Source organism: Trypanosoma theileri (genome assembly GCF_002087225.1).
Source record: "Trypanosoma theileri isolate Edinburgh chromosome Unknown TM35_Tth_3_V1, whole genome shotgun sequence".
In the NCBI taxonomy this organism is placed as follows: domain Eukaryota; phylum Euglenozoa; class Kinetoplastea; order Trypanosomatida; family Trypanosomatidae; genus Trypanosoma; species Trypanosoma theileri.
The window spans coordinates 618,419-645,832 of record NW_021639845.1 but is presented as its reverse complement, the minus strand read 5'-3'; the positions used below and the strand labels follow the sequence as shown (position 1 = coordinate 645,832).

The window sequence follows — 27,414 nt, the reverse complement described above, 5'->3', positions numbered from 1 at the left end:
TCTTTTTTTTTCTTTTATTTTTTCTTCTTTCTTTTTTACCTTTGTCTTCTCATTCTCAAGAGTCTTTTCAAAGCAAAAGAGATAATAATAATAATAATAATAATAATAATAATAATAATAATAATAATAATAATAATAATAATAAGATACCAATAAGAAGAACACCTATGAAAAGAAACTCAAAAGATTCAAGTCTGTGAGTTACTTTTCATGCTTCAGAGGAATATCAACACTTATCGAACAACAACAAATCCAAAGAACATCAAGAAAAAGAACAGTACACCAAATATTTTTAGTATAAGACCACGGTTTGAACTAAGGTTTGCCAAATATCGCATTAATTCATTACTTCCTGCGTTCACATGTCGCAGTGCAGTGTCTACATCAGTGTCAATACGAAGAACAACTTCTTCTTGTTCATGCACAAGACGAGAGAAGTCATTAAATAATTCACCTACTTCAACAACTGTGGCTTCCAATTCTCGTACTGCCTCAGCTCGTTGTTTATAGTACTGTACATTACTTGAACCTGTCATTAATTGTTGCTGCTGAAGTTGATGTTGTTCTTGATCTTGAAATAGAGCACTTTCAAAAGTTTGTGGTCGTTCACCTGTTGTAAACAAATGACGTCGTTGAGCATTATCTTTCATTGACCTTGTTTGTTGTTGAAGTGTTGTTCGAAATTGTTGCCCAGTTCGTGCAAGACGTGTTTTTAATGTTTCTACAACCGTATCTGTATGTTTAGTAGAGGCTCGAACTAAAGATTCTGCATCTCTGCCTCCACCCCATAAACTGTGTGATTCCATAGATCCTCCACCGCTGGATTTGGCTGCAGCTAACTTCTGTGCCTCTAATGCACGTTTTTTAAGTTCCTCAAGTGTTTCCAAATCGGTATGAAGTCGTTGTAAAGATGACTTCACCACTTGTGTGAGTCCCGTTATCTCCGAAGACTGATCCTCAAAAACACTTTGACGCTGTGTGAGTTTTGTTAACCGCATAATAGTCTCTGAGACACGGGCCAAATCGGTTGAGAAGGCCTGTGCAAAACGATTAAATAGTTGAATCTCACTACTAGAATGTAAACCTCCATGCGGTCGAAGTGGAAGTTGCTCCGCTTGTGTAGTACCAACCCCATCGTGAAGACCGGATCCACCCATATGTTTTGTACTCTCAAAGAGTGTATACAGTTCTTGCGTGCGATCACGTTGGACAACCATGATTGCTATTTGTTTCTCTTTATCTTCCTTATATTCAAGAGCAGAACATAAATAAATAAATGAATAAATAAATAAGAATAACATTATAAGAGGTGCATGTGCGCATCTATCACTGATATCAGATACGTAAAGGGTCCATTTTTTTTTTTTTTTTTCTTTCTTTCTTTTTCTGAAGAAAGAAAAAATAAAGTAAACAAACACACACAAACACACAACAACAGTGAGGAAAAGAAGATTAGCATGAGGATGAAGAGCTATAATTCATACCCTCACCATCACTATCATCCATAATATCATCATCCCCACTACTGTATTCATTTTCTTCACAGCGACGTTTTTTCTGTTTTTGGGTCTCTCCACGACCATGAAATGGATCTAACCATTTCTGCATCTCATTATCAAGAAAAAACTCATACGCCTCAGGAACAAATATCAATCGCGGTTCCTCAGCGCTACCACTACCACTATTATTACTACTCTGTGTCACTGCAGATTTATCCTCTTTCTTTGACACTTGAGCATCAGAAGGATTTTTACTTCCATCGCATGATTCATTATTTGTAAGAACAGCAGCAACAAGTTTTCCCTTGTGTCGCTGGTTAAGTCGCATTACCATTTCAAACGCTGGGGAGTCGCGGAACGACACTAATGCACCAGGCTCAGCGCGAACACCTTTTAATTGGGAAGACAAGACATCACTTGAAGAAGACAAGGGATTTGGTATTGCCGCCATCCTGTCGAGCCCTAACAGTTTATAATAATAATATTATAGTAACCATATATATTATAGTAACCAAGTAAAAGAAAGGAGAGAACAAGAACAAGATCAAGAACTAAAAAAAGTAAAATAAAGAACAACACGACACATAACATTTACTTTTAAAATATTTTCATCATATTATTATTATTATTCTCTTTCTGTTTTATGATTTTGTATACATATATATATATATATATATATATGTACATATGTATGTATAAAGTAAATAGGAATAAACTTGAGTTTCCATACTTCTCATCAAAGTCACATCTCTTGCAAACATAATTTTTACTTTACATTACTGTTTTGGTCAAATTACCACAACGCTCACCCTCTACAGCCTCATTCACCATCATATGACGCCTAGTCCAAAGAAAACTCTTTACTTCCTCCGCTTCCAGAGTACGAAATTGATCTTTTTGTAAAAGCATAATGGATGATCTTTCTGTGGCTTCTTCTGCCATGATATTTCGACTACATTCAGCATTCAATAAACGTTGTCTTAGTTGATACTTTAATTGATGATAACGTGCTTCTTTAAGTTCAGCATGAAAAAGTTGTGCCCATGTACCAATATGAAGACGTTGAAGTCTTTCTACATCCATTCGTTCTTCCTGTTCACTTTGCTCAAATAAGAAAATTTGATATTCTTGTTTTTTCTTCCAATCATGATAAAGTAAAAGACGTTTACGTTCTCTTGCATTTTCCTCTAATTCTTCTTGTCGCTCCCGTTCTACTTGCTGTCGTCGACACTCAATCCAATCATGCGTCTCTGCAGCTACAATACTATTTCGTGCTGCCGGCTCTTCTGTAAATAAGATCACTCGACGGTGTAAAATCTCTAATACAGTCACCGCCTCAAGATACATGGAATAAAATTCACTTTTAATCATTCGCCGCTCCATCTCTTCAGCTTCAATAACGGGAAGTTTATTAAAATAAAAACGACACCACTGCGGGACTCGCATAACTTCTCCAGCATGGCGAGCGATTGAACTAAATTCCTCACTTTCATAACTCCTCAATGTGGCTCGTTCTAAGGATTCCTTTGCAATAACATCATACAGAAGAGATAAATGATACTTATCATCACGTTCTCTAAAGGAATCATAAAAGCATTTAAAAAATTTTCTCTCTGGAGGTTTATATCGATCAATAGGCCGTCTAGTTAATGAGGAACCGTATAATAAATGATTCTCTTCAGCCCGCATAGTGTACCAAGTGTAGTCAACATCAAACAGTCGATCTCGCACCATTTGGAAACGATCCACTGATTCCTCCATAGTGGCTGTTGTAGTGGCCTCCAGTTCCATCTTGTTTAGAGGTAAACACTATTGGGCCTAATATTAAGATTGAACAGAAATATAAATAAATAAATAAATAAATATTAAAATAGAATGAAGAAATATGAAAGAAGAAAAAAAAAAAAAAAAGAAAAATTCATAAAGGAAACATACACATATATACACACAAAAACAAGTAGAAAGACATCATAAAAAATATATAGAGCATAAAAAAGAACAAAAAAAAAAAAAAAACAGAAAGCAAAGGCGTCAAAAATAAATAATAATAAAAAAAAAAAAAAAAAAAACAAGCAAATAATACAAATAAGTAAAAGAAAAAAACCCACCAAAAAAAAAAGAAACAAATTATACATTATTATCCATTAGTTCCACATTTAAGCGACCAGGCAGGCATTTCATCCATTTCACATCCAATTTGATGACGACGATGCCCTATGGAGTCTAGCCTAAACCAAGATGCAAAACAAGGTTCTCCAACTATATTCCCATCTAGTACTGAACACATATCTTTTTTCAAATGATTAAATGACTCTTTTGTGTTTACAATAGTAATAGATTCAATCTCCCCAGCAGCAGCAGCAAGAAAACCAAAAGTTGAAGATGGAGATAAAAAAAGATGTTTCGATAACGATAATAATACTACATCTGTCAATGCTTCCCACTCTTGAACTGAACCTTGTCCAGTACTTTGCTCATCTGTAGTTTGCGCAGATTCAATTGTAAAGAATTTGGCTTTTCCTTTTAACGGTAAATCATTAAAATATGTTTTTACCGTACTATGCATAGTAGCTAAGAAGAAATTCTGTAAAGAATTACTTTCATCAATTAAACGATTAACACAATAAGAAAATGATTTCACGAGATGTAAAATTTCATTTCGTCTAAATGATCGAATATGCATTCCCACAAACTGACGTTTTTTTAAAAAAGGATTTAACCTCATAGTTTGCAAAACACGAAACATAACAGGATGTGAAGGAAGAAAAATTAAAGGCAATATAGATCTAAAGGGATTTGTTGAAAACCAATTATTTATTATATTCTTTGTTCGTTTGTTTACATAAAAAAGAGGAAGAAAATATTGATTTGTCCAAATGTAAACAAACTTTTGTTTTGAAAAAAAATCAATTTCATGACTTTCAGGATCTGTACAAGCAAAATGTTTCCATAAATTTAATTTCTTATCATGACGAGCACGTATATCTATTTTTACGTGACTATCTTTATATAATTCTACTTCTTTTGTATTTTCATGCTTTCTAAACTCATTTGGATACATTTCCTCAAACTCTTTAAGGGACATCATAGGGAATAAACCACAAAACATAAATTCATTAGATATACGAGGAGAACTCTCATTATTAGAAAACCAAAATAACTCTCGTAGATTTTCATAACGAAATGTTTCTATTTTATTCCCACTATTTACAAAAGGTAATAATGTTGGTTTAATTGGTGATGCCTTTGAAGATCTTAACGGTGTAAACCAATCTTTCATTAAAAGTACACGTTTAGATAAGAGTGCTGCTATGAAAATACTACCCAAAGACTGAATACGATTACCTAAACCACCACTAAGAGACCAAATAATATACTTTTGACCAATCTCTGGTTGACCATTAGAAACTGCTAAATGTCTTTTCCGGTGTGAAAGTAAAACTTCTCTAAATTCATCATTATAACGAAAAGGAATAACTTCTTTCCATACCCAGTTTACCATAATATTACAAAAATTTTTATTTTCGCTACTATTTCCATCGCTAGTATTCGGTAAAGAATCATCTAGATCATTTATAATCATAGAAGCTTTTTCCACATAGGAATCCATCCAATGATGAAAGGTGGTATCTGTGTGATTTTTTCTTAATTCATTCATTTCTATTGTGTTGGATGATATTATCCACATGGATGCACATAAAGAAAATATGCAAACAAAACATAATACCCGAAGACGTGTACATGTCCTAATAGAAGTTCGCCTTGCGATAATACCACGTCCTCGTTCTTTCATTTATATACTTAAGGAGTGTGTATGAGTGTGTGTGGAATTACTTGCAAGTAAAAGAAAAACAACAACAAGAGAAAAAAAAATTCATATTACAAAATACATCAGAAGGGAGAAAAAAGAAATAGTATTTTTTTTTTCTTTTTCTTCTTCCCATCCCATCCCCATTAGCGGATAGACTGTAAAAAAAAAAAAAAAAAACGCACACCATCTTTCCACATCATATAAAGAAGGAAACAAACAATAATAAGAAAAAAGGTGAAAAAGAAAAAGAAGAAGAAGAAAAAAAAAAAGATAATATCACACAGTAGCTGAAAAATAAGCTTCTCTTATTACAGCTATTTTTCCATTTTCACACCCAAGGGCCACTTCAAATGCAAGATCAGTGGTTCGAAGAAAAAGCCCTGTAAGTTCCACACTTCTACTCTCTGAACTTCTTCCTACATAATTATCTCTTCCTTTTGCTTCCCTTTCTTCTTCTTCACTTTCCCAACCTTCTTGTAAAACACACATACATCGAATAGAAGAATTATGCTCATATGTAGAAAAAGGATAAGATTCATTTTGTTTAAAGTGATAAATCCAACCTTCACGGGTAGCAACTAGAAAATCACCGCGACGACGTTTTAATAAAACAATACAAGTAACATTTTCACTTGAAAACCGCGGCATATTTTCTTCCCCCATAGTTGGATTAGTAGTTTTAATGATACGAGAATTACTCTCATTACTATACATTGCGGTATCATACATCTTTGGAATACTTTCCTTCTTTCGACGTTGTCGGTGTATTCCAATAGCCTCTGTGTCGTGAAGAAGAAAGTATTCCCGTATTAGAACTCCAAAGTTAAGATCCCAGAGAAAAACACGTCCATCCTCACCACCGGAGAAAACGAGATTTCCATCCACAAGAAGAGCCGTCACCGCCTCTTTATGTCCAACTCGTTTTGTTCTTATAGAACTAACAGCGCTACCATCATCACTTCTCGTACCTGATGGGGAGATGTTAGAGATTGTTGAAGCGAAATTGGTTGTGGTGACTGGTCGCCAGGGTGATGTTGGTCGTGAAGGGATTTTACATCGTGGTTCCAAATCCCGTGCATTCCAAGAACTCACTGCCCCACTATTATCACCCACAATAAATAATTCATTTATTTCTTCAAAAGCCACACAAAGTAACTCATTCGAACTCACACGAGTACGTGCAAATAACTGCATCTTTGCCTGTTCCGGTCGTTCCCACACCGCTAAATACCCATCATACGATACAGTGGCAAGTAATTCAATAAATTTATGACCAGAAACATCTACAAGAGATTTCCCTTGAAGAATTTCTGTACGTCTTTGTTTCTCTGTCTTTCCAATACGAGCTTCCACAAGTCCAGAAACTGCATTACGATGAATTCGTTTATGCCATACAAATGTTATCATTTGTTGATTACAAGGCCAACAACGTATACTACCATCATCATGTCCAGTTATAGCTAAATTCCAGCGAGAACTATAATAAAAACTTGTTGTATCATCACAACCATCATTTTCAACCTCAATTATTTCACCTGTTCTCTTATCTTTTAAGATACGAGGTGGTGCATCAAAAGGGGAAATTGTATCACCAGATGAAACTGGTTTATGAATAGTAGTTGTACAATATCTTGCATTTTTCTTAGCAATTGATTTATGATCAAATGAACGAAGTGGTTCAAACATATTTCCCCAAAAACGAATAGTACCATCTACAGAACAAGATAAGACACGAAGACGATTACTATCTTCTGTTTTACCAAATGACTTTTGAAATCGTAGAGATATATCTTGGTTATTATGTAACTTTGTCTCACCTTTTTCACTACCAACATTAGGGTTCCTAATTTCTTCATTATATTCACTTTTTTTATCAGTCGTATTATCTGCGGTAGCTAATGTTTCTTTCATAAGAGATTCAGATTTTTCCACAACAATAGCAGCTTTTACTGAAGTTTCCTTCTTCATATGATTATCCTTTGGAGGTGATGAAAGAGGATCTGGACGAATAAAGATTCCAACAATGTTATCTTGATGTGCTTGAAATTCCAATCGTGCGTGAGATTCCACCACAACATCACATAACTCTAAACTCTTACTACATACAACAAAGAATGGAATTCTAATAACACCTGCTAAATCATCATCTATGTTAACATCTCTTTCCGTCTCATTTGAACGTTGATAATAACAGGCTATACGTCGTTGAGGCCTATAAAGTGTTCGACGTTGTATACGATTCTTACTACGAAAAAAACTATTTTCATAATGACGTGTACCACATGGTAATAGAGATAAAGCCACGTTATTTTTTCCACCTTCATTCATTTGAGGAACAACCCAAGAGGTCAATATTTTCTTTTCAGCATAATCCCATACAAAAACAGTATTACGATTATCTAATAAAATAAGATAATCACAAGATGAAACGTACAAGACATCAATAAAACGCAATGCTTCATTCTTACCAGATATTGGACCATGAGAAGTACCACCAAAACTAGCCAATAGAGAAGTACCATTTTTATTTGTTTTAAATTGTACATCTTCACCATCTCCATCATTTGATTCTTTTTTCATTGAATTTGGCTGATGATTACCACTACCACTACCTTTTCCTTTACCCTTTTCACGTGCAGCAGAAAGATAAGGATGTTCTACTACTCCTGCTAAACTTCTTCGACTCATATCAAGAAATCGTACTATTGAACTATATCCTACAGTAATAAAGAGATTACGCTCTGCTAGAGGTATAATTCTTGTAATAGCGCTTGTACTCTCTTCTCGAACAGTAGACCTATTACCAACGGTACTTACCAAACGTGCTTCTTCACTGATAGTTTGTAATGTTCGAGTTTTACGCAGGGCTCGTGAAATAAGACCCTTATTAAGAAGTTTAAACGCTTTATTTTCGCTAGGTGATAAATCTGGAAGTATACCCTCATCTTCATTCTTTTTTGCTTTTACAAGAGAGTTAAGTGTTGGAAACTGTACAGAGGTTTTAATCCGTCTCTTACTACCAATATAGGGAGGGATGATTGGACTCCCTGATTTACGAAGAGCATCTAAGAGAATATTATGTCGTCCTCGTGGAGATTGTACAATTGGCTGTTGTGAAGCTGTAGAACCTTTAAGACATGTAATATCACCACTTTCACTAGTAATATATATATCATCACCCTGTACATTACGTTCAGAAGCACACCAAATGTGTCTAACCCATCCACGGCAGCGAAAAACTTGTCTTTCAACATATTGTGGTGGTCCAGAGGAAAAAGGACGAATGTGTGGTTGTTCAATTTGCCACACTTTTACAGTTCCATCTACACCACCACTAAGTAATAATTCACAGTGAGTCGAAAGAGTACTAATAGCACCATTATGAGCATAACGAAGACGTTGTATGAGTCTTCGTGTTTTAACATATGTAGAGAATTGTTGTGTGGGACGCATTTGTCGTAATTCTTCTTCATTTACATGACGGTCTCGATATCCTGCTCTATATCGTTGATGTAAATCCCATACAAATAATGAACCATCAGCTCCTCCAGAAATGGCAAGATCATTAATAGTATCATACACTAAACAACAAACAGGTCCAACAGGATGATATCCTAAAAGTGAAACACCATATGGGGCTCGTTCTTTCATAATATCAATCATATCATCATGTTCATCTGCATCTTTTCCAGATTTTACAGTAGAACCTTCTCTCTCAAATAGTATACTACTAGAACAATAACTGGCGTCTTCATTGATATCTCCTTCTCTCCCATCAACTTGTATTGGGCTAGTAGTACTACTACGACGGCGACGACGACTCATTGGCTGTAAAGTTTCATATTGTCGTAATACCTGAAGATCAAGAGCAAAGGTTCGTAAAGTTACATGTACCACTGCTCCACTATCATATCCCCATAAAATTTCACGTTCCTCTAATTCAGAATCATGTATGGTTGTTTCAAGTTTAGTAGACATACGAGGATTACTTATACTCTCTCCACTGGTATCTGCCGTATCAACCACAATACCTTTTCTTCTTACAATTCCAGTGGCAGTGATGCGAGAGGGACTAGCTTCTTCAAATATAAATGGTACATCATCATCATCATCTTGTACATTCACTTTTTCTCCAAGTGTAGTATTTAATGATTTAGGATGCGATTTTATTGTTCCTAAAGGTCCTTTCACATCTTCTTCTTCGTGAGGAATTTTTCTCCTTGTAATACTTGATTCCTTAATATTTTCCCGTGAAACTGTTGGCATTTTCCTCATTTCCTTTAGTAAAACATCAATAAACTCGTGATTGACTTCACCACTAAGATCTGTCTGTGCCACAAAAGGCGGTACGGCACTATACACACGTGGAGTAACGGCTTCTAATAGTGATGCCATCGTGAGACCCGTCAAACGAAATCTTGCCGCGTGTTCTCTTAACAGTAATTCGGGTGGAACACGGGGAAAACACTGTCGTCGTACAATCACTGTAGCAACAGGAGAAGGTGTCTCATCATATTCGTTATCACTCATTCACACAGGGATAGATGGAAAGAAGAAAGTTGTGTACAGGAAATAGAATAGGATAGGATAGGATAGGAAATATGGGGAGAGGAGAAGTAAGAAGAATACCTTATCTCTTCTCTACTTTTTTGCCTTTTTTTTTTCTCTTTCTTTTTCTTGGTATCTCTGTTTAGATCTTATTTCTGCAGTGCTGTTGGGAACCCAGCCTATCACCCAACCTTTGGAAAGAAGAAGAAAAAGAAAAGAAAAAAAAAAAAAAAAAATAGAATCATGTATTGGCTGTATGCATATGTACAAGAAAAAAAATAAGAAACAGATTCACAGTACTTTTTTTTTTTTTTACAGTAATAGAAGGGTATACTAAAGATACAAAGCCACGTATCACAACCTCATCACAAAGTGCAATTACCATCCCAGAAAACAAAGTTATTTCCTGGAAACCCGCACTTACCTTTACTTGAATACACTCATGCGACATCCACCAATGTATTTGCTGGCATATTTGCATGCATGAGGGTATTAAGAAAGAAACAGCATCCCTCTAATGAATATTTTTTTTTTTGTTTTTGAAAGTAACCACAAAAAAAGTTGAGCAAGAGTCAGGGTAATAAGCGTTTTTTCTTTTAAATCTTATAGAAGTTCACAAGAGAATGCCCATATATAGATATTATTCATTTCTCTTGCTCTTCATCTTCTTAGTAAACCCTTCTTTCTCTCTTCTACACCTCTTTCTTGTTATTTATTCTTTCTTTTTCTTTTACTTTTCTCTCTTCCAGGGTTATTCTTTTTTTTTTTTTTTTCGTTTTACTTTTTTTTTTTCGGGAGGGTTTCGTGTGTGTGTGTGTGTGTGTGTGTGTGTACATGTACATCTGCACATGTAATTCTCTCTATTCCCTCTTCAACTTCCAGTTGTGCCTCTCTTCCATAAGTTTCCTGTAGAAGTCAATACATACTACAGAGCTCCTCACAACATGCATAAGCCAACATCAGATGGTTCCACATTTGGATATGCCCAATTATAAAAGTAATAATGCAGACTACCGTCACCTAAGGCGAACTTAAGTTCCTCCACAAAAGAACCATTTCCAAGAATACTAACACAATTGCAGACATCAAAACCTTTTTGGTTTGCAATGATTAAGAGGTCACTCATTAACTGCGACAAGGGAACACTTGTGGCCGCATAATAATACACATATGCTGCGTTCAACATATTGTACTTGCTATTGCCAATGACAGTAGACGGAAGAGAGAAAAATGAAAAGAAGTCTGTGACCCGTTTAGATTCTCCCTTATTTTGTTTCGTATCATCTGAAGTTGTTCCTACAGCACCAGAATGAGTATGGTCCTTCTGATTACTGCTACCACCACCCGTCACTTCACGTTCTACCACGTATGTAATTAAAACCCCATCGCGTGGTAAAAAGTAATGCGCCACTTCCTCTTCATTAAATACAGGAGCAACATCATAAGTGGCTAAAGTATCACGCAGTAGTTTCGTCACCTGAGGAACATCCTTTGCCTCCATAGGACGTAATCCACGAGTTTTGGGTGTATTAGGTACTTGATAAAGTCTTTTTAACATGGCCATTGGATTCTGGAATTTTTTATAGGAAGCCGGTAATCCACTAAAGCGAATATCCACTAGCTTTTCACAGTTTAAGCTACGGTGGAAGTACCGACCTGTGGAAAAAGGTGTTGGTAACATCTTACCAGCGGTGTAAACGGCTTGCCAGATATTACACAAATTCACCCGACGTGTCACTTCTCGAATTAAAATAGGAGCCATACCCTTATCACGAAGCAATTTATGTACACACAAAAAATTGATTTCGCAGATAGTTCGAGGTTCAAGATAATCTTCATTCTTATCCTTCTCTTCTTGTTCTTTTTCTCCTTCTTCTTGAGTCTCCTTGTTCCTCTTATTCAAAATACGTTTTGGGGTACCCATACGCATAGTAATAGGGATACCAGAGACAAAACCCAAAAGCATCTGATCACGCTTACGTCGAACGGCCACATGCCATGATGGATGATACCCCGGTGGTGTGAGTGCCCAACGAAGAAAAGATTCCTGATAATTAAAACGAAACATACTATCATCATCCTCCACATAATTATCACGTAATAGTTCGTAAATGGCATGCATGTCATTCTCATCCTCCATGTTTGGTGTCCACCACTCACATGTTGATGGAACAGGAAGTGGATCTGTGGAAACTTCTTCAACAGTCCGTTGCTGCTCCAACGGTCCTACACGATCCGCCCCTTTACTGCCAGGCTGCAGCACCGGCTGTGTATTCCAAAACTTGTGAGAATTAGAAGCTTCGTCCGACATATGGATTTATATGTATATATATGTATATGTATTGACAGCTGTGGGTGTTTTTTTTTTTTTTTTTTGTTTTGTTTTGTTTTGTTTTATCGTCTGCTTACGTTTTTCTTTTTTTCTCCCCTATTATTATTTTTCCTTTTTTACGTTTTCGCAAATAATGAAACGAAAAACAAATACAAAAAAAAACTTTTGTAAAACTTTTTCTTTCCAAAATTCTTGCCTTTTCACTTTCCTGTTCTTGTTTTTTTTTTTTTCCCTTTTATGTAGCTTAGTTAAGGAGAAAAATAGAATGACGAAATAAAAAATAAAAAGTTGTAGTAATCCAAGTATATATAAAAGATAAAAAAAAAAAAAAGAGAAAAAATAAGACAAGAAAAAAGCGAGGAAAAAAACTTTATCTCACCTATACATTATTTTTTTTTTTTCTACAAGGTTTATATATACAGAGAAACCACCCATGTCTTTTTTTGTGTGTGTGTGTGTACGTAACCCTCGACACAACGTTAATTCCATTCAAAATCTTCCTCAAACTACGTCGCCTCTCCTACACCCCAAATATGCATAACACCCTCTCACACTCATAAATACACAACACATCCTAACAGAAAAACATATATATATATATATATATAGATAGATAGATAAACCTTACTGGACAAGGTCTGGCATCTCTGGCATCTCTAGAAGGTCCTGCAGTACGCGAGCCACTATAAGAATTTGCATCCAAAACCACCACTCACGCCGTCGTCGCGCCTCATCCGCTGCGACCCACCACACTTCACGGCCCAACGGCACAGACAGCCGCGTCGCGTGTGTCTCGCGCAGCACTACAGTTGTGTGTGCATGTTGTAATAACGCCCGTACTTGTTGCTGCAGCGCGTGGACGTCCACGTCTGCGGCATCATGTGGAAGGGATTCATTAATGGCATCAACGCCAGCCATGACAATTCCCTCGGATTTGGCGCAGGCCGCACCGGCAAAAGTGGCAGCGGCTGAGGTCCGTGCAGTAACAAGTGGGGTGAAATCGTTATTACCACTCTCGTGTGCAATCGCTGATGAGAGTTCTGAGGCACTGACAGCATTATTCTGCACTGGTGTCAGGGATGATGAATGTAATGATGTATCCATCTTCAGAAAGGATTTCGGCATTGCTGGTATTCTTTCCCGTGACCATTCTGGCAATTCGATACGCTGAAGATACTTCTTATCCCATTTGGGTATATGACGTGTGTAAAACAACGCCCGACGCACCTCCCCTTGTCGTCGTCGTCGAAAACGCATAATGTGTTTGTGTCGAAAACGTGCGTAACTTGGATAAAGTCCCCACCACGTCCATAGGAGGAGCAGTGTACCAGATGTATACAAATAATTGGTATACAAGTTCCCAGCAAGGCCAAAGATTGCCTGTGCGGCTTGTTGAAAAGGATTTTCATTCTCTTTTGCGATGGCCTCCATGAGGGCCTTTTCGCGGGCCTCTTCCTCCTTATCATTGGCGGTTCGAACGCCAATCTGTGTCACTACCATCTTTTATACTTTTACAGAATATGCTTGTTTTCTTTTTCTTTTTGTCTCTTTTCCACGTGCGTTTTATAATTTCTCAGTATAGACTATATATATATATATATATATATATATATGGAGAGATGTATGTATGTATGGTTGCCTCTTAATGTGTGTAGGGAAGCAAGAACACTATACAAGGTTAGGGGTCAAATACAAAGACCACCACTACCACTATCACCCACACACAAAGAGAAAAGAAAAAAAAACAAGAAAAAAAAAACAATATACCTGACTTTTCCTTTTCTTGTCTTGCCCTTTTTTTTATTTATTTATTAAGAACACAACAAAAACAGAAGAAACGGGTAAAAAATAATACTTGATATAAACAACATTATCTCACAATATATATATATATATATATATATATATATATATCAAGCAAAGGAAGCGATTAATTGCTCCAGAGCAAAAAGAAGAGAACAACAAGGAAAAAAAAAAAACGGAGCATTTCAAGATATTTTCCTTCTCTACCTCCCACTCTCAGGCAATCAAACTCTCCCTTCTTTTCGACTCTTTCTGCATCAAAAGATCAGCCAAAAAGAAAAAAAAAAGAAGAAAAGAAAAACGATAGTAACCACTAGGGAGGGAGATTGTATCATCATCACGAAAGAAAAATACACAAACCGTGATGGTCTCAACTAATAAGTTGCGAAAAGATTTCTCTCTGTATTAATTCGACTTCCCCAAACAACTGAACTACACTTTTCGAGGTTCTTTATCCATTAACACCAGTGACTGAAGAATCAACATCTTATTCGTCTCCCCTATACCGCCATTGACGAGCATCTCTTCCAAAATGAAATGGGCCTTTTCGACATTAAACATAACGTCCAGTTCACAGACATTTTCAAAGTATCTATCAAATGTCTCTACTAGCAAATGAATAAACTCAAATATCGCCAATTCTCCTTCTTGAAGAATATCTTCCCCAGCGTCTGTTTCTCCTCCTCCTCCTCCTCCTCCTCCTCCTGAGGTTGTTGTTACTGCAGCTGCAGCAGCAGTGGGTGTAGTGCTATTAGAGATGGGAACTCCCGCTATTCCTGTTGTTGTAGTGGTTGGGGCCTGTAGAGCCGCTGGGGCTGCACGTTTGTTGTTCACACCAACGATAAAGAAGAGTGAAGCGTATCGTCGATACACAAGTTTATAGCGTAGATGTTCAAGAAAATTACAATCCACATCGCGTCGTTGTAGGCACTTTCGCACAACTTCTCCCTCAAGAGCCGTACGTTCTACAATAGGTAAGAAACTAGAGTACTGCGCCAGCCGTGTTTGTCCTTGTTTGTTTACAAGGAGAATAAACTCGATTGCCATTCACCTAATTTTTACTGTAAATAATTAATGTATAAAATAGTTTGACGTGTACTTTAACACCAATACGTTTATACCAGAAATAAATAAATATATAAATATATGAATTTACTATGATAAGAGAGTGAAACGACCAATAATGTCAATTACGAAGGAACCCCAAACGAATGGGTTTCACTTCAGCTCCTTTTCTTGCAAAACAAACACTCCTATTACTATCATTACAAGACACAAGAGAGAAGAGGAAAGAAGGATAGAAAAAAAGGGGGGAAAAAAACAACAACAACAATTCATATGAATAAGAATGAGAGAAGGAAATAACACCACTTAAGAATACAAAAAAATAAAATAAACCCTAACCAATAAGGTAATAAGAAAAATAAATGATACAATTAATGCAGCATTTGCGCATGTACGGCAGCGGAAAGAGTTACCAAACGGTCCCTCTGTAATCAAGCGAATCGAAAAAAAAAAAAAACCACAAAAATAAGAAAAGAAAAAAGAGAAAAATAAACACGCGCCAGGAAAAAAAAGAAAAACAACAACAACATCAACGAAAAAAAAAAAAAAAAAATAGAAGAATATATGAAAAAAACATAAATACGGGTTCCGTCTTTCCCGAGATATTGTGGTTGGCCGCCATATTCGTCTGCCCACGTAAGTGTGGTTTACATTGACACACAGAGAAAAACAGCTCTACGTCCAACCGCGATGTTAAAAGAAAGGGAAAAAAAGTGAATGAACTCAATATAAGGATCTAACCAAGTATACCTATAAGGACAAACACGCGGACTATTATATATATATATATATATATATATATATATATATATACAGAACTACGTTTTGAGTTGTCACCATAATACAAGAGGTGGTGAAACTACTCGAAAAAAAAAGACCAGATATATGTTTGAATGTGTGAGTGTGCACCCATATATAGATTCGTGTGGATATGGCTATCTACGCATGTATGTACTTGGAGAGACATATTTCACTGAAGATAAAATATACAATACTAGTATTAATAATAGTACCAAGTAGTAACAACAGTGAACACTCTTTCTTAGCAAAGAAATAGGAAAAAGAAACACACTACACCTACCACTGACAAATCAACTCTCAGAGCATTCTCACTCCACATCATACTTTTAGAGGAACTCATCATATGTTTTCACCTAAACGGAAGAAATACAAAATAATTCACTATCCCACCAATTCATTCAAATAAACTTTCTCACCTTCTCCAACCGTTTTTCTTCGTTCTTTCGACATTTCCGACTTCCCACCCATTCGTCTTTCTAAATAGAAAAAGCAACATCTACATAAATAGGTGTATACATACCTAATTATTATATGTAGCTTTTGCCATTGTAATAATAATGAAACTATTAATATTTGTAGTCAGCAAATGAAAAGGAAAAAAAGGTGGAAATGAGAATAATATGATTCTTAATCTTGCCTGTATAAATAACAATAGTGAAAAAAAAAAAAAAAACAGGCGAAGAAACAACTGAGAGAATCGAAAAGAGAAAAAAAGGAGAGAGGATAGAGCGGAAAGTGGTTATAAGAAGAAAAGTATTAAGTAAATGAGCGTATTGGGAACTGCTGATGTCATCCCTGACCAATGAGAGCAAGATGATAAACAAACCAATCCTTCTCCCTCCATTCATTCCCAAAAGCACACTCACACATACATATAAAAAAAAAGGAAAAAAAAGAAAGTAAAGAGGGTAAAAACTTTCTCAAGAACAACAAATCATAAAAAAAAAAAAGGAAACAAACTGCGAAACCCCCATCACCCATCAGAGGTAAAAAATATAATAAAAAAAATGCCACAGCTCATATATATATATATATATATATATACTCGTTTTAGACGCAAATAAACAAATAAAACACATTCCCAAAGTGAACCTACTGATAAGGGGTACACACATCAAAACACAATAAGGAAATGAAGAAATACAATGGTACACATGGAATTCCATTTTCTTCTCACTCCCGGCTTTTTTTTTTTTTCCAAAGTCCACATGTCGGACATTTGTGAATACCACCAACTCCCAAACAACAACAGCAAGAGATACGAGATATCAGGTGTCAAAGTGTTGAAAAACAGACAAACGAAGCACACAAAATATTCTCTCACTAGGAAAGTAACACATAAAAAAGAAAAAATAAAAAAAGTAATTAAAAACGTTAAAGCATATAATGAGAAAAATAGAGGGAAATAGAGCAAAAAAAAAGAGTACAAATGTTGTTGAAACACGCATAAAATAGTTATGATTGTCACTAAAAAACAAAAGAACCCCCACATATATGCATGTCTGGAACTGACAAGCAAAGATATATATATATATATTTATATGCTCATGTTTGAGCGTGTGGAGAATCAACGATTATTTCTCCCATACCTTTATGAGGTAAGGAATCGTTGAAATGGGCTAAAACCCACAAAAATTTTTTGAAAAAGAAAAACAACTAATGGCGATATCAATAACAAAAACACCAATAAGCCCAATTACACAATTCCGTTTTCTATAATTTATTCTTCACTCACAAAAGACAGAGACACACAGACACAAACACACACAGAAAGAAAGAGAGATACTGATAGAATAGGTGAATACAGAATATGATATATTCCTCTGTCACTCCCTCATCGCTGCAAAAGTGAAAATAATAATAATAATAATAATAATAATAATAATATTAATACAGGGGTTATGCCAAAAACTATGACAGTACCAAGTATCTATATCCTAATAGAAGGTCCTATCAATTTACTTTCGACCGCCATTCTCTCTCATTTTTTTTTTTTTTTTTTACCCAATCATACTTTTCTGCTCTTTGGTGACAGGGAAAAAATACTAATCTCGGCATCAACACAATGAGCATCAACAGAGTAAATTATATCCATACACGTATATATACACCAAAAAAAGCTATTTAGGAAATAAAGAACATTGTAGAGAATTAAGAAAGGCTGCCGTGACACGAAAACGAATAACAATAAAATTACAAGAACGAGAGAGACACGTAGACCAAGAGAGGGGTACATTAGAGTAACAATCAGAGAGACAATATCAACATTACCATAACGCACATAAAACTAAAAAAAAAAAAAAAACGAACAATTAAGTAAAATCAGTATCTAATTCTCTTTTTTTTACTCTCCCATCCCCTTCAGCTACTCGTTTTCACTCTCACATATTCGCCAGCAACTGTCAATTAATGAGCAGATGGAAATAAAAACAAAAATGGGAGAAAAAGACAATACGTCGGAGAATGAAGTACACTAATAAGTGATAGAGAAACGCAATTAAAGCAACTCATGTGGTTAATTTCTTTTATTTAAAACCACCACAGAGATGTGAAAATTATACAACATACGGATGTATTCTCCACGACGACCGTCTTTTTTTTTCCTTTTTTTTTTTTTTTTTTCGGACCCCTCTGCATAGAAAGGTAGCAAACTTCATAATCAACCCCCTTTAGACATTATATATATAAACATATATGTCTGCATACATGCGCCTGCATACCATGCATTATATGTTTTATTTTTTATTTCCTTTCAAACACTTCTGCTCTTAATTGATCCGACTCAACTACCATCACCACCCACCCCAAAGAAGAAAAAAAGATACATAATTATACAAACAAATACATATACACGTTCAAAAGCAGAAACCGAGATATTATTATTTTATTCCCACCTACATATCGTTGGTTATTCATTAATGGAGGGAAGGATAGTGAAATCCCTGCATATCTTGTCTGTTCTCGCAGACCACAAAAGTGCATCATCTTTACTCTTGTTTTCCTTACATTTTCCGTTTTTTTTTTTTTTTTGTTAACTTTTTTTTTATAGTTTATTTGTTTTGCCCCCACCCCTGCCGCGTCGATCAACTCACTGTTTGGGTAATATCGTTCTTTTTTTTTTTTTCTTCTTCTTCTCAAATCTTTTATTCTCGCTCTCCCACACCACATACATTGAGTCGTCCAACGAAGACCCATCACCACCACCCCAAAGTTTTCTCAGACTCACGGATTCTGAGCAGCGGCTTCGGGTTCCTCGTGCACATGTCGCCGAATTTCTCTGTTCATCCTCGAACTCATCACCTCTTGGTAATCAATCAAAGCCATTAACATTCTCGGTGCAGGAAGCCTCCCAAGTATCTCGAGAAACGGAATATATCCAAGTAAATCATTATCATTTGTAACACGATCGTATACATCGTCAACATGTTCAAGAATAAAAGGTTCACAGAAGAGAACATTGCGTGATTGGAAACTTACATCTGGACCGCGATCGTCAAATAAAACTATGCGATCCAGCGAGCGACCAAGGAGTGAAAGATCCTTTTTGTAGCTATTTTCCCCTATTCTTGTGCAATGATGTCGGTAAAGTCTATATGCAGCACGTTCTGGTTCTATACGATCAAAAATTTGTTGGGCATACTCCTCTGTTCCTGTAGTGAAGAAAACCACCTCAAAAATTTTTAAACAAGAACGAATAAGTTCTACTGCATATGGACGAATACAAACATAAAGTTTCTCACGAGGCCGTAAATGCACTCTATTTTCCTCTCCCCGCCGCTCCTGATCTGATGAAAGGAGAGGGGACACATTAGTGCCGAGGGGAGAAGGACCATCACTACTGGTATCTGTGAAATGCGAAGGACCAAAACGGTCATTTTCATACTCTTCAGGACAATCAATATCTATCTCAAAATGGAGTGGATTGTCTGCCGGATTCCACCAATATGGACGACTTATGAAGGTGTGAACTAAGGTATCATCAAGATCCAAGCAGCATGTCGCTCGACCAACATGTTCCGGACGTTGTGGGGGAAGTAAATTATACATAGCCATCTCACCTATACTCATTGTCGTTTGAGGAGCAGAGGGTTGTGAAGAAACAATTGGTGATTCGGTGCCAAGGGGTAATCCTTCTGAGGAAAATGTTGCAGTACTTTGTGAAGTTGAAGAAGGACCCCATGCAACCATTTTTTGGGTTTGTTGCTGTGGGTATGGTAGATGTGGATGCTGACTCCATTCCGTCCTTCTCATACTAGTTGTGGTTTCCACCCCATCCTGTTCAGACATTCTGAGTGCCACAGGGCTAACAAGTGACCTTGTGTTCCCTGCTCCTATCATCACCATCCCACGCTGAGCAGTAGGGATCACACCACCAGAGGTTTCACGAGGACGAGGATCATAGTTGTAAGGACTACTACCACTTGCACTAGTTGTTGTTGTTGTTGTTGTTGTTGTTGTTGTTGTTGTTCCTGTTCCTGTTCCTATACTCCTCAATTGTTGAGTTAACTGGAAAGAGGGAGAATGAGGATGAGTTACCGTGACGTCGCTTGAAAGGGAAGTACCAAGAGAGATATTCACTGCATTGCTCGGACTGGTCCTGAAATGTGGCTGCCTCTCTTGTCCGTATTGTTGTTGTTGTTGTGGATATTGAACCCCTTCATGGGGAATATTACTCATATAACACACTTCTGTAGATACAATACTTTCAGCCGAAATATTGGAAATACCAGAAGAAATATCCTGTTGTACCGTTCTAACTGTTTCACTACCACGTCCTCTTTCACGTTGATCATGCTGGACAATTGCAGATAAACGTTGTTGTTCTCGTGGTTGAATGTATTTACCAGAAAACGGAGATAAAGGTGGTTGTACCGAGATTATAGTTGGTCTTTCCATCCTAGCATTACCTCTCTGGTCACTCACAACACCACTAGCGAAAGAAAGAAGCGATGGGGACAAATCTCTCTGTATCGTTGGTATGGGAAGATCTGATCCACGATGAGTCAACAACGTTTGCGAAGTGCTTGTAAAGCCTAATGTTGGTAGAGTCATAGCAGATGTTGAACCCAAATGAATATTAAATATGTTAGTTGCCGCTTGTCTCCGGTTGTGTTCTGTAGAGGAAGAAGCTCCCATAGAATATTGCTGCACACGGTAATCCTGACGCTGATAAATATTATTATTATAATGATGATGATGATGGTGATAATAATGATGACGCTGCTGCTCTTGCTGGGACGAATGAAAACCAGATGCCACATTTCGTTCCTGTTGTTCTATGGAAACTGGAACATTAGATATTTGTTGGAAGTTTTCAGTTACACCCGACTCAGGTTGTAAACCAGACGACAATGGCGCTATTGGTAAACGTCCTTGTTGAGAACCAGCATGATATTGGTGCTGCCGATGACCAACAGGATTGGGGTTATCACCACTATTTTCATTACTACCGCGACGCATGACCTACTATAGATGGCCAGCTCTTCCTCTCTAATTTTTTTTTTCTTCTAAACTCTCACTTTACCTCAAACGTACTTCTCGCCTTTCCTACCACTTTTCTGTCTTTGGAAGGGAATATAAAGAAAGAAAACACATATAAGAAGGAAAAATAAATAAATAAATAAATTGAAGAAAGGAGCTTTTACAGCATATAAAAGGAATATGAACACAACGATGCATACATTACAAAACGAATACATATTATATTATATATATTATACAGATTATATATTCCCCCACCCCCCACCGAAAAAAAAAAAAAAAACCCTGTAGATAACACATTTTAAAGTCATCTCTTTTTTTAAGCCCTTTTTTTTTTTCCTTTGTCTTCTTCGTAAACGCGGTTAATTTCCTTTATTTATATATAGATAGAGACTATTCTCTGTGTTGTTCACCCATCTCATTTTCTTTTTCTTACAACTTAACCATGGGAGAAAGGCCTGAACACAATTACAACGAATAAAAAGAACATTTTAGACCCCGTTAAAGCCACACGCAGTGGTAGTAGTGATCATCATCACAAATATAAGTATATATGGAAACAGAGCATGTACAACCCCATGTGGATTTCTTTCTACTTTCATTTTATTTTTTCTATTCTTTTTTTTTTTCCGTTGTATTTGTCAATTCTTCGAAATTAAAATACAAACTATATTTGCCATAATATCTTTCGAGTGCACAACAACTCCAATGGTTTTACATTGCCACTACCTTTCTTCATCCTCCCTCATCACACACACACACACACACACATACAAATACAATAACAAGAATAACAAAAGAAAGAAAAAAAGGAAACCATCTCTTCTTTTCCCCTTTTAACTGTTCCACATAGCTCTTCTCCCATATTTAAAAACCAGCATCATTTCACATATCTTCTCTATTCTTACAGTATAGCTGGAAATGCAAGAAGAAGAAGAAGAAGAAAAAAAAAGAAGAAAAAAAAAAAAAAAAACGTGATGCATTTTTAATATTATCTACACCGTCTCAATGCCTAGAACGTGGTAATCGCACGATAAGCACGCCGTACGGTCTCATATGTTGTAAAGAAAACACTTCCGCCTATTGAAATCCACATCACCCGCGGTACAACTCCACGAAAGAAACGTTGTGCCGGTCCCCACTTGTCCGTCACCCGCGGCGACTCGTGCAGTAACTCATGAAATGCCGCACGTACAACAGCGAATCCACGAAGTGGTGAAGCCGCGGCTCCTTTTGTATGCGCAACTTGTCCAAGCATGATGCGTGTTTTCAGTACATCTAATGGTGTTGTGAGAAATGCCGCTATACCTCCACTTAAGGCTCCACAAAAGGGAAGAAATTGTGGATATTCTTCTGTTCGAAGTGATGCCTTGAGACCTTCATAACACGACATTTGCACTACCGCAAAGGGTAACTCACGTAGTAACATAATAGGAGTTCCCATGAAAAGATAAGGAAGACCACGCCAGCGTATCCGTTTGGGAACTTGTTCAGGTGGAGTATCTGCTGGTACATGATGTGTAATGTGTACAAGAGCACGATATATACTATGATGATGACCTGCTTGAAGTTGTTGTTTTACCATTTCCGTAGGTACACGAGTTAAACACGCTGCCGTTTCACCTGTCATTGCGGCAATAGCCTGAGAGGTAAAACGCCACATCGCGCTTGGTTCTTCCCCATTGCGGCCACCGTATCCCAACAGTCCCTTCTTTGTGAGATCATAACTAAAAAAGAACGCCGCCCCACCAGGCACGGAACCAACAGCAACAGCACTAAGACCACGATAGACACCACGGAACCCTCCTGCGTTGTGAAAGCCGTGTTTGGACTGCAGACGTGTCTTGATAGTATCAATAGGATAAAGTGTAAGATCCACTACAAGACCGGCTGCGGCACCGGCAACAAAAGAGTCCATTCGTGTAATATCTGGAGAGGTGTGTAAATTATTACCTGACGCGTGTTTATGGTTTGTGTCAATGCACAATTTCTCCTTTCTCTAAAGATGATGAAGAAAAACAAAAAAGAAAAAAAAAAAAACAACAACAAGACAGGTAGATAGATAGACGGATAGAAATGCAAAAATAAGGGGTTCTAGCATTGCCCAAAGAAAAGTGAGTATAATCCAACGGTAATAAACGAATCGCACATGGAAAAAGTTTCTGAAAGGGAATATGAAAAAAAAAAGAAAAGATTACGGTAGAAAAACAAAAAAAAAAACATATGAAACGACAGAAACAAAGGTAAACGTGCTCCCCACTACCGCGCATTCTCTTCCTATCCTATGCCAAACGCACAAAAAGAAAAAAAGCAAATGGAAACAGAAGCAAAAATGAAAAACAATCATAAAATTAAGAATATATATATATCTATATATATATGTTCTTATGAACAATACAAATCCCTTTTTTTTTTGTTTTCATTATGCAATATCAAGTTTCATTAAGGGAAATGTTTACTAATAGTATCATATTTTATGTTCATTTTGTTCATATTCTCGCCCATTATAACAAATGGTCAACAGAGAAAAAAAAATTACTAGATATTTCTGTATGCGACCAAGAAAGAAGAAAAGGATACATGCAACGTTCATCGTAACGATGGTTGGCTGGCAAATCAAAAAACAGAAGAGAGGTAAAAATGTACAAATCACATTGTCACAGAAAAATTCTTCGTATATAAAAATGTATAATTATCATATAATTTTTTCACCTATATATATGTAAATGTATATAAAGAAGGAAAAAGTACACATTACTCCCTTCCATTCCTTTCGTTTCTTCTGTGAAAAAAAAAAAAAAAATGAAATACAAATCATAAATATAAAAATGACAATAATAATTCACTTACCCATAAAAATTATAATTATATATTCTCTCATGTCTAAATATTCCCAGATACCATTCATTTTTGTATTTCATCTTTCTTCAATTCTTTTTTTTTTTTTCTTTTCTCTTTCCATTACTAAGCAAATGAAGGAAAATAGCAAAAATAAAAATAAGAAATCATAATTACATACATACATTCCGTCATGGGATTCGTTACTCTATTACCCATATTCGTAATAAGATAAAGAAGAACAACATCATCATCATCAATAACAACAAGAACACAAATACTATTTTTTTTTTTTTTTCTAGAGGATTAATACTACAAATATGGTGGTGTCTTGTTACCTCCATTTGACGATGAATGTGCTACAGATATGCTTGAACCAACTGGACTATTATTATTAGTGTTACTGCCTCCATACATTCCAGGAGTTCTACCACCTCCAGTACGACTACCAATACTTCCTCGTTTTTGTCGTGGGGAGTATCGCATATAAGGTCCAGTTCCGAATGAACGACGTGCAGGTGAAATAGATGGTGATACCGACTTGGGTGAGACACACATACTACTAGTTCCATATGTACTGCGAGAATAGTCACGACGAGGACCATGCATCATTTCACTCATTTGACCATCTCTTGGGCTGCTTGATTCACTAGATGCTAACTCATACATTTTCGCTGTAAGTTGTGTTTTAACATCCTCACTAAGTGAAACCACATAACTTGGACGCTGATCAATCATCTTGCACTGTACATCCTCAGGATCAATACTAAGCGCTATATTAACAGAACGCTCAGCCGTTCCAGCAGGTACAGAAAGTGACATATGTAAACGTCCATGTCCATCAAGTTTAACACCATCTGGAAGACGTGAAGTAGAAGCAGATAGAGGAACTCCTTGTTTATCTCCTGCGGCATCGTCACTACTATGATTTGTAGAGGCACCTGGTTGGAAAGAGTTTGAACCAGCCATCACTAACAGACTTGGAAGTTGTTGCGATGTGGTTAAAGAAGCTGTTGAGGCGGCTTGTGAGCGACGGGATGGAGAAACACCACGGGAGGCAAACGAAGATCCTGAAATTAATGACAGACTTTGATCACGCACCATAGAAACACGTTGAGTACGTCGTCCAGCTGGACTACGCCCTAAAGAATGGCTATTAGTATTAGCATTACTATTAGTTATATTATTAGTACTACTACTAACATGAAGATGGTTTTGCTGTGAGGATGACTGAAACGTATTTCCCCCGCTCCCAACAGGAGAACCAGTTCCAAATGCAAGACTGAAACTTGGTGTACGATTAAATTGTTGTCGGTAAGAACTTGCAAAAAGGTCATCTCCATCAACTCCCATTTCCACCAAATCTTCTTCAGCAACAGCAAAATCGAGATTTCCATCTGCATTAATACGTAAATACTGTGGTGTTACCAGTGGTGTGGCTGGTGAATTACATGATGGAAGTACGAAACATCCAGCTGATGACCCCAATGGAACGGTATAATTAAAGTTATCATGTAATGCCGCATCCAAGGAGATGGTTGGACTTATAGGAGCTAAACCTCCACAACGTGAACTCACCGCAGGACTCGGACAACCACTATTCGTTGTGGTTGCCTGTGAATCTAATGGATGATGTTCAAGTGTATGTTGTAAAAGTTCATCATGTCTTCCAGCAAAATCCACTTGTTGTTGTTGCTGTTGTTGTTGTTCTTGTCGAAGGACCACTGGTGGAGCTGGTGATGATGAAAAACGAGCTCTGTCGTTAGTTCCCAACCATGTACTACACATTTCAACAGAGATATTAGCAGCCACATCCTCTAGTTCATGCTGACACAACACTTCTTCATCCAAAGAACCTGTCCATGGGTGTAAATTCTGACTGTAATTTCCTCCTGGAATGGGAGAAGAAATCTCTGGTGTTCCCACTCGCTTACCAGTGATCCATGGATGATGTAATAATTCTGCAGCCTCCGGTCGACGATCCACATTTCGAATGAAACACTGTCCCATAAAGTCCATAAACTCTGGACTAAAGTTTTGCATTTCGCTCTGTGGGGGCAGTACAAGTGGAGTTTCACTTGTAGTAGTAATATAAAACATAAGTGGAAGATTATCACGAACTCCGGCATGATGCCATGGGAGTAATCCTGTTCCCAATTCAAAAAGTGAACAGGCCATAGACCAAATATCAGATTTATGATTTGCTTCACCTTTAATAAATTCAGGTGCCATATATAATGGAGTTCCGATCACACAACTTGTTGATTTACTTAATTCATTAACACGTTTACTACATCCAAAATCACAAAGTTTCACAACTCCATCATGGCTAACTAATATATTAGCAGGTTTAATATCACGATGATATATACCTTCCTTATGAATAAACGCTATGGCTTGAAGTAAATGACGAGCAAATCTACGTAATATAGGTTCTCGTAATGGTCCATATCTTTCTAATAAACCCAAAGTTGATCCACCTGTAAGAAGTTCCATAACAATCCGACATACTTTTTGTGAAGCACTGTGTTCAAAAAGTTGATATGAAACAATATTTGGATGTCGTAATGATTTAAGTAATCCAAATTCTTTTCCAATAGCATTTAATGCAGAATGATCATTAACTTCTGCAATATTAATTTCTTTAATGGCTATTAACCTACCAGTAACACAATCCACACCTGCATATACTTTTGCAAATCCACCTACACCTATAAGTGGACCTTTACGTGCATCCACAGGAGGATCCATATTAGTACTGATAATAGGAGATCCTGTAAGGCTTAGGTAACAACAAAGTGTTTGTAAAAGCATTGGTAATTCTTTTCTTGCTGGTGAAACATTTACTATACCTGCGTTTCCATGTAATCGTGCAGCACCACCCATAGCATAAGAGGCTGTTGTTGTTGGACTCGTTGGGGTATTCATTAATAATGATTGCCATCCACCCCAATTTCCTCCTAGTAAAGGGCTTGCAGAGACTGAAGGTGAATGCAATTGCCCGCTTACAAAAAGTGCACTTGTACTTCGGCTAACATCAGCTCCTGCTTGGTTAGATCCTAGAACAAAATTAAGTGATGTACCGAAAGAAACAGAGGAACGATGAAATTCATGTCCTGGTGACATACCCCCCGCAGATGGTGACGCAGTTGATGGAGGAGATGTAACCCCACCAGTGTGTGTAGTATTTTTTCCACTAAAAAGGTATTGATGACTAAAACAAAGTGAATGTCTTG

General features: G+C 36.8%; 11 protein-coding genes across 11 annotated transcripts in view; all 11 read right to left on the bottom strand.

The window, feature by feature from the left end:
- Positions 1-233: 233 nt before the first annotated feature.
- TM35_000033370 (putative syntaxin 5) lies at positions 234-1,217 on the bottom strand (the record flags this gene model as incomplete). The annotated part of the gene is made up of 1 exon (XM_029022104.1): positions 234-1,217. The coding sequence occupies one exon, from the start codon at positions 1,215-1,217 to the stop codon at positions 234-236; it is 984 nt and encodes a 327-aa protein (XP_028886650.1).
- Positions 1,218-1,452: 235 nt separating this feature from the next.
- TM35_000033360 (uncharacterized protein) lies at positions 1,453-1,950 on the bottom strand (the record flags this gene model as incomplete). The annotated part of the gene is made up of 1 exon (XM_029022103.1): positions 1,453-1,950. The coding sequence occupies one exon, from the start codon at positions 1,948-1,950 to the stop codon at positions 1,453-1,455; it is 498 nt and encodes a 165-aa protein (XP_028886649.1).
- Positions 1,951-2,270: 320 nt separating this feature from the next.
- Positions 2,271-3,290, bottom strand: TM35_000033350 (uncharacterized protein; the record flags this gene model as incomplete). Its single annotated transcript, XM_029022102.1, has 1 exon — positions 2,271-3,290. The coding sequence occupies one exon, from the start codon at positions 3,288-3,290 to the stop codon at positions 2,271-2,273; it is 1,020 nt and encodes a 339-aa protein (XP_028886648.1).
- Positions 3,291-3,636: 346 nt separating this feature from the next.
- TM35_000033340 (putative galactoside 2-alpha-L-fucosyltransferase-like protein) lies at positions 3,637-5,292 on the bottom strand (the record flags this gene model as incomplete). Its single annotated transcript, XM_029022101.1, has 1 exon — positions 3,637-5,292. One exon carries the CDS (start codon positions 5,290-5,292, stop codon positions 3,637-3,639), a length of 1,656 nt encoding a protein of 551 aa, XP_028886647.1.
- A 294-nt stretch (positions 5,293-5,586) lies between these two features.
- TM35_000033330 (uncharacterized protein) lies at positions 5,587-9,840 on the bottom strand (the record flags this gene model as incomplete). The annotated part of the gene is made up of 1 exon (XM_029022100.1): positions 5,587-9,840. The coding sequence occupies one exon, from the start codon at positions 9,838-9,840 to the stop codon at positions 5,587-5,589; it is 4,254 nt and encodes a 1,417-aa protein (XP_028886646.1).
- A 955-nt stretch (positions 9,841-10,795) lies between these two features.
- On the bottom strand, positions 10,796-12,169 carry TM35_000033320 (putative N-myristoyl transferase; the record flags this gene model as incomplete). Its single annotated transcript, XM_029022099.1, has 1 exon — positions 10,796-12,169. The coding sequence occupies one exon, from the start codon at positions 12,167-12,169 to the stop codon at positions 10,796-10,798; it is 1,374 nt and encodes a 457-aa protein (XP_028886645.1).
- A 645-nt stretch (positions 12,170-12,814) lies between these two features.
- TM35_000033310 (uncharacterized protein) lies at positions 12,815-13,690 on the bottom strand (the record flags this gene model as incomplete). The annotated part of the gene is made up of 1 exon (XM_029022098.1): positions 12,815-13,690. The coding sequence occupies one exon, from the start codon at positions 13,688-13,690 to the stop codon at positions 12,815-12,817; it is 876 nt and encodes a 291-aa protein (XP_028886644.1).
- A 735-nt stretch (positions 13,691-14,425) lies between these two features.
- Positions 14,426-15,040, bottom strand: TM35_000033300 (AP-4 complex subunit sigma; the record flags this gene model as incomplete). Its single annotated transcript, XM_029022097.1, has 1 exon — positions 14,426-15,040. The coding sequence occupies one exon, from the start codon at positions 15,038-15,040 to the stop codon at positions 14,426-14,428; it is 615 nt and encodes a 204-aa protein (XP_028886643.1).
- Positions 15,041-19,081: 4,041 nt separating this feature from the next.
- Positions 19,082-21,319, bottom strand: TM35_000033290 (Dullard-like phosphatase domain-containing protein; the record flags this gene model as incomplete). Its single annotated transcript, XM_029022096.1, has 1 exon — positions 19,082-21,319. One exon carries the CDS (start codon positions 21,317-21,319, stop codon positions 19,082-19,084), a length of 2,238 nt encoding a protein of 745 aa, XP_028886642.1.
- A 1,033-nt stretch (positions 21,320-22,352) lies between these two features.
- Positions 22,353-23,258, bottom strand: TM35_000033280 (mitochondrial carrier protein; the record flags this gene model as incomplete). The annotated part of the gene is made up of 1 exon (XM_029022095.1): positions 22,353-23,258. The coding sequence occupies one exon, from the start codon at positions 23,256-23,258 to the stop codon at positions 22,353-22,355; it is 906 nt and encodes a 301-aa protein (XP_028886641.1).
- A 1,232-nt stretch (positions 23,259-24,490) lies between these two features.
- The window catches only part of TM35_000033270 (protein kinase), a gene marked incomplete at both ends in the record, with an annotated part of 3,348 nt that continues 424 nt past the window's right edge, over positions 24,491-27,414 (bottom strand). Inside the window, one exon of the mRNA XM_029022094.1 lies at positions 24,491-27,414. This exon is cut by the window's right edge and continues 424 nt beyond it. Within this exon, the coding sequence (XP_028886640.1) occupies positions 24,491-27,414 (2,924 nt within the window).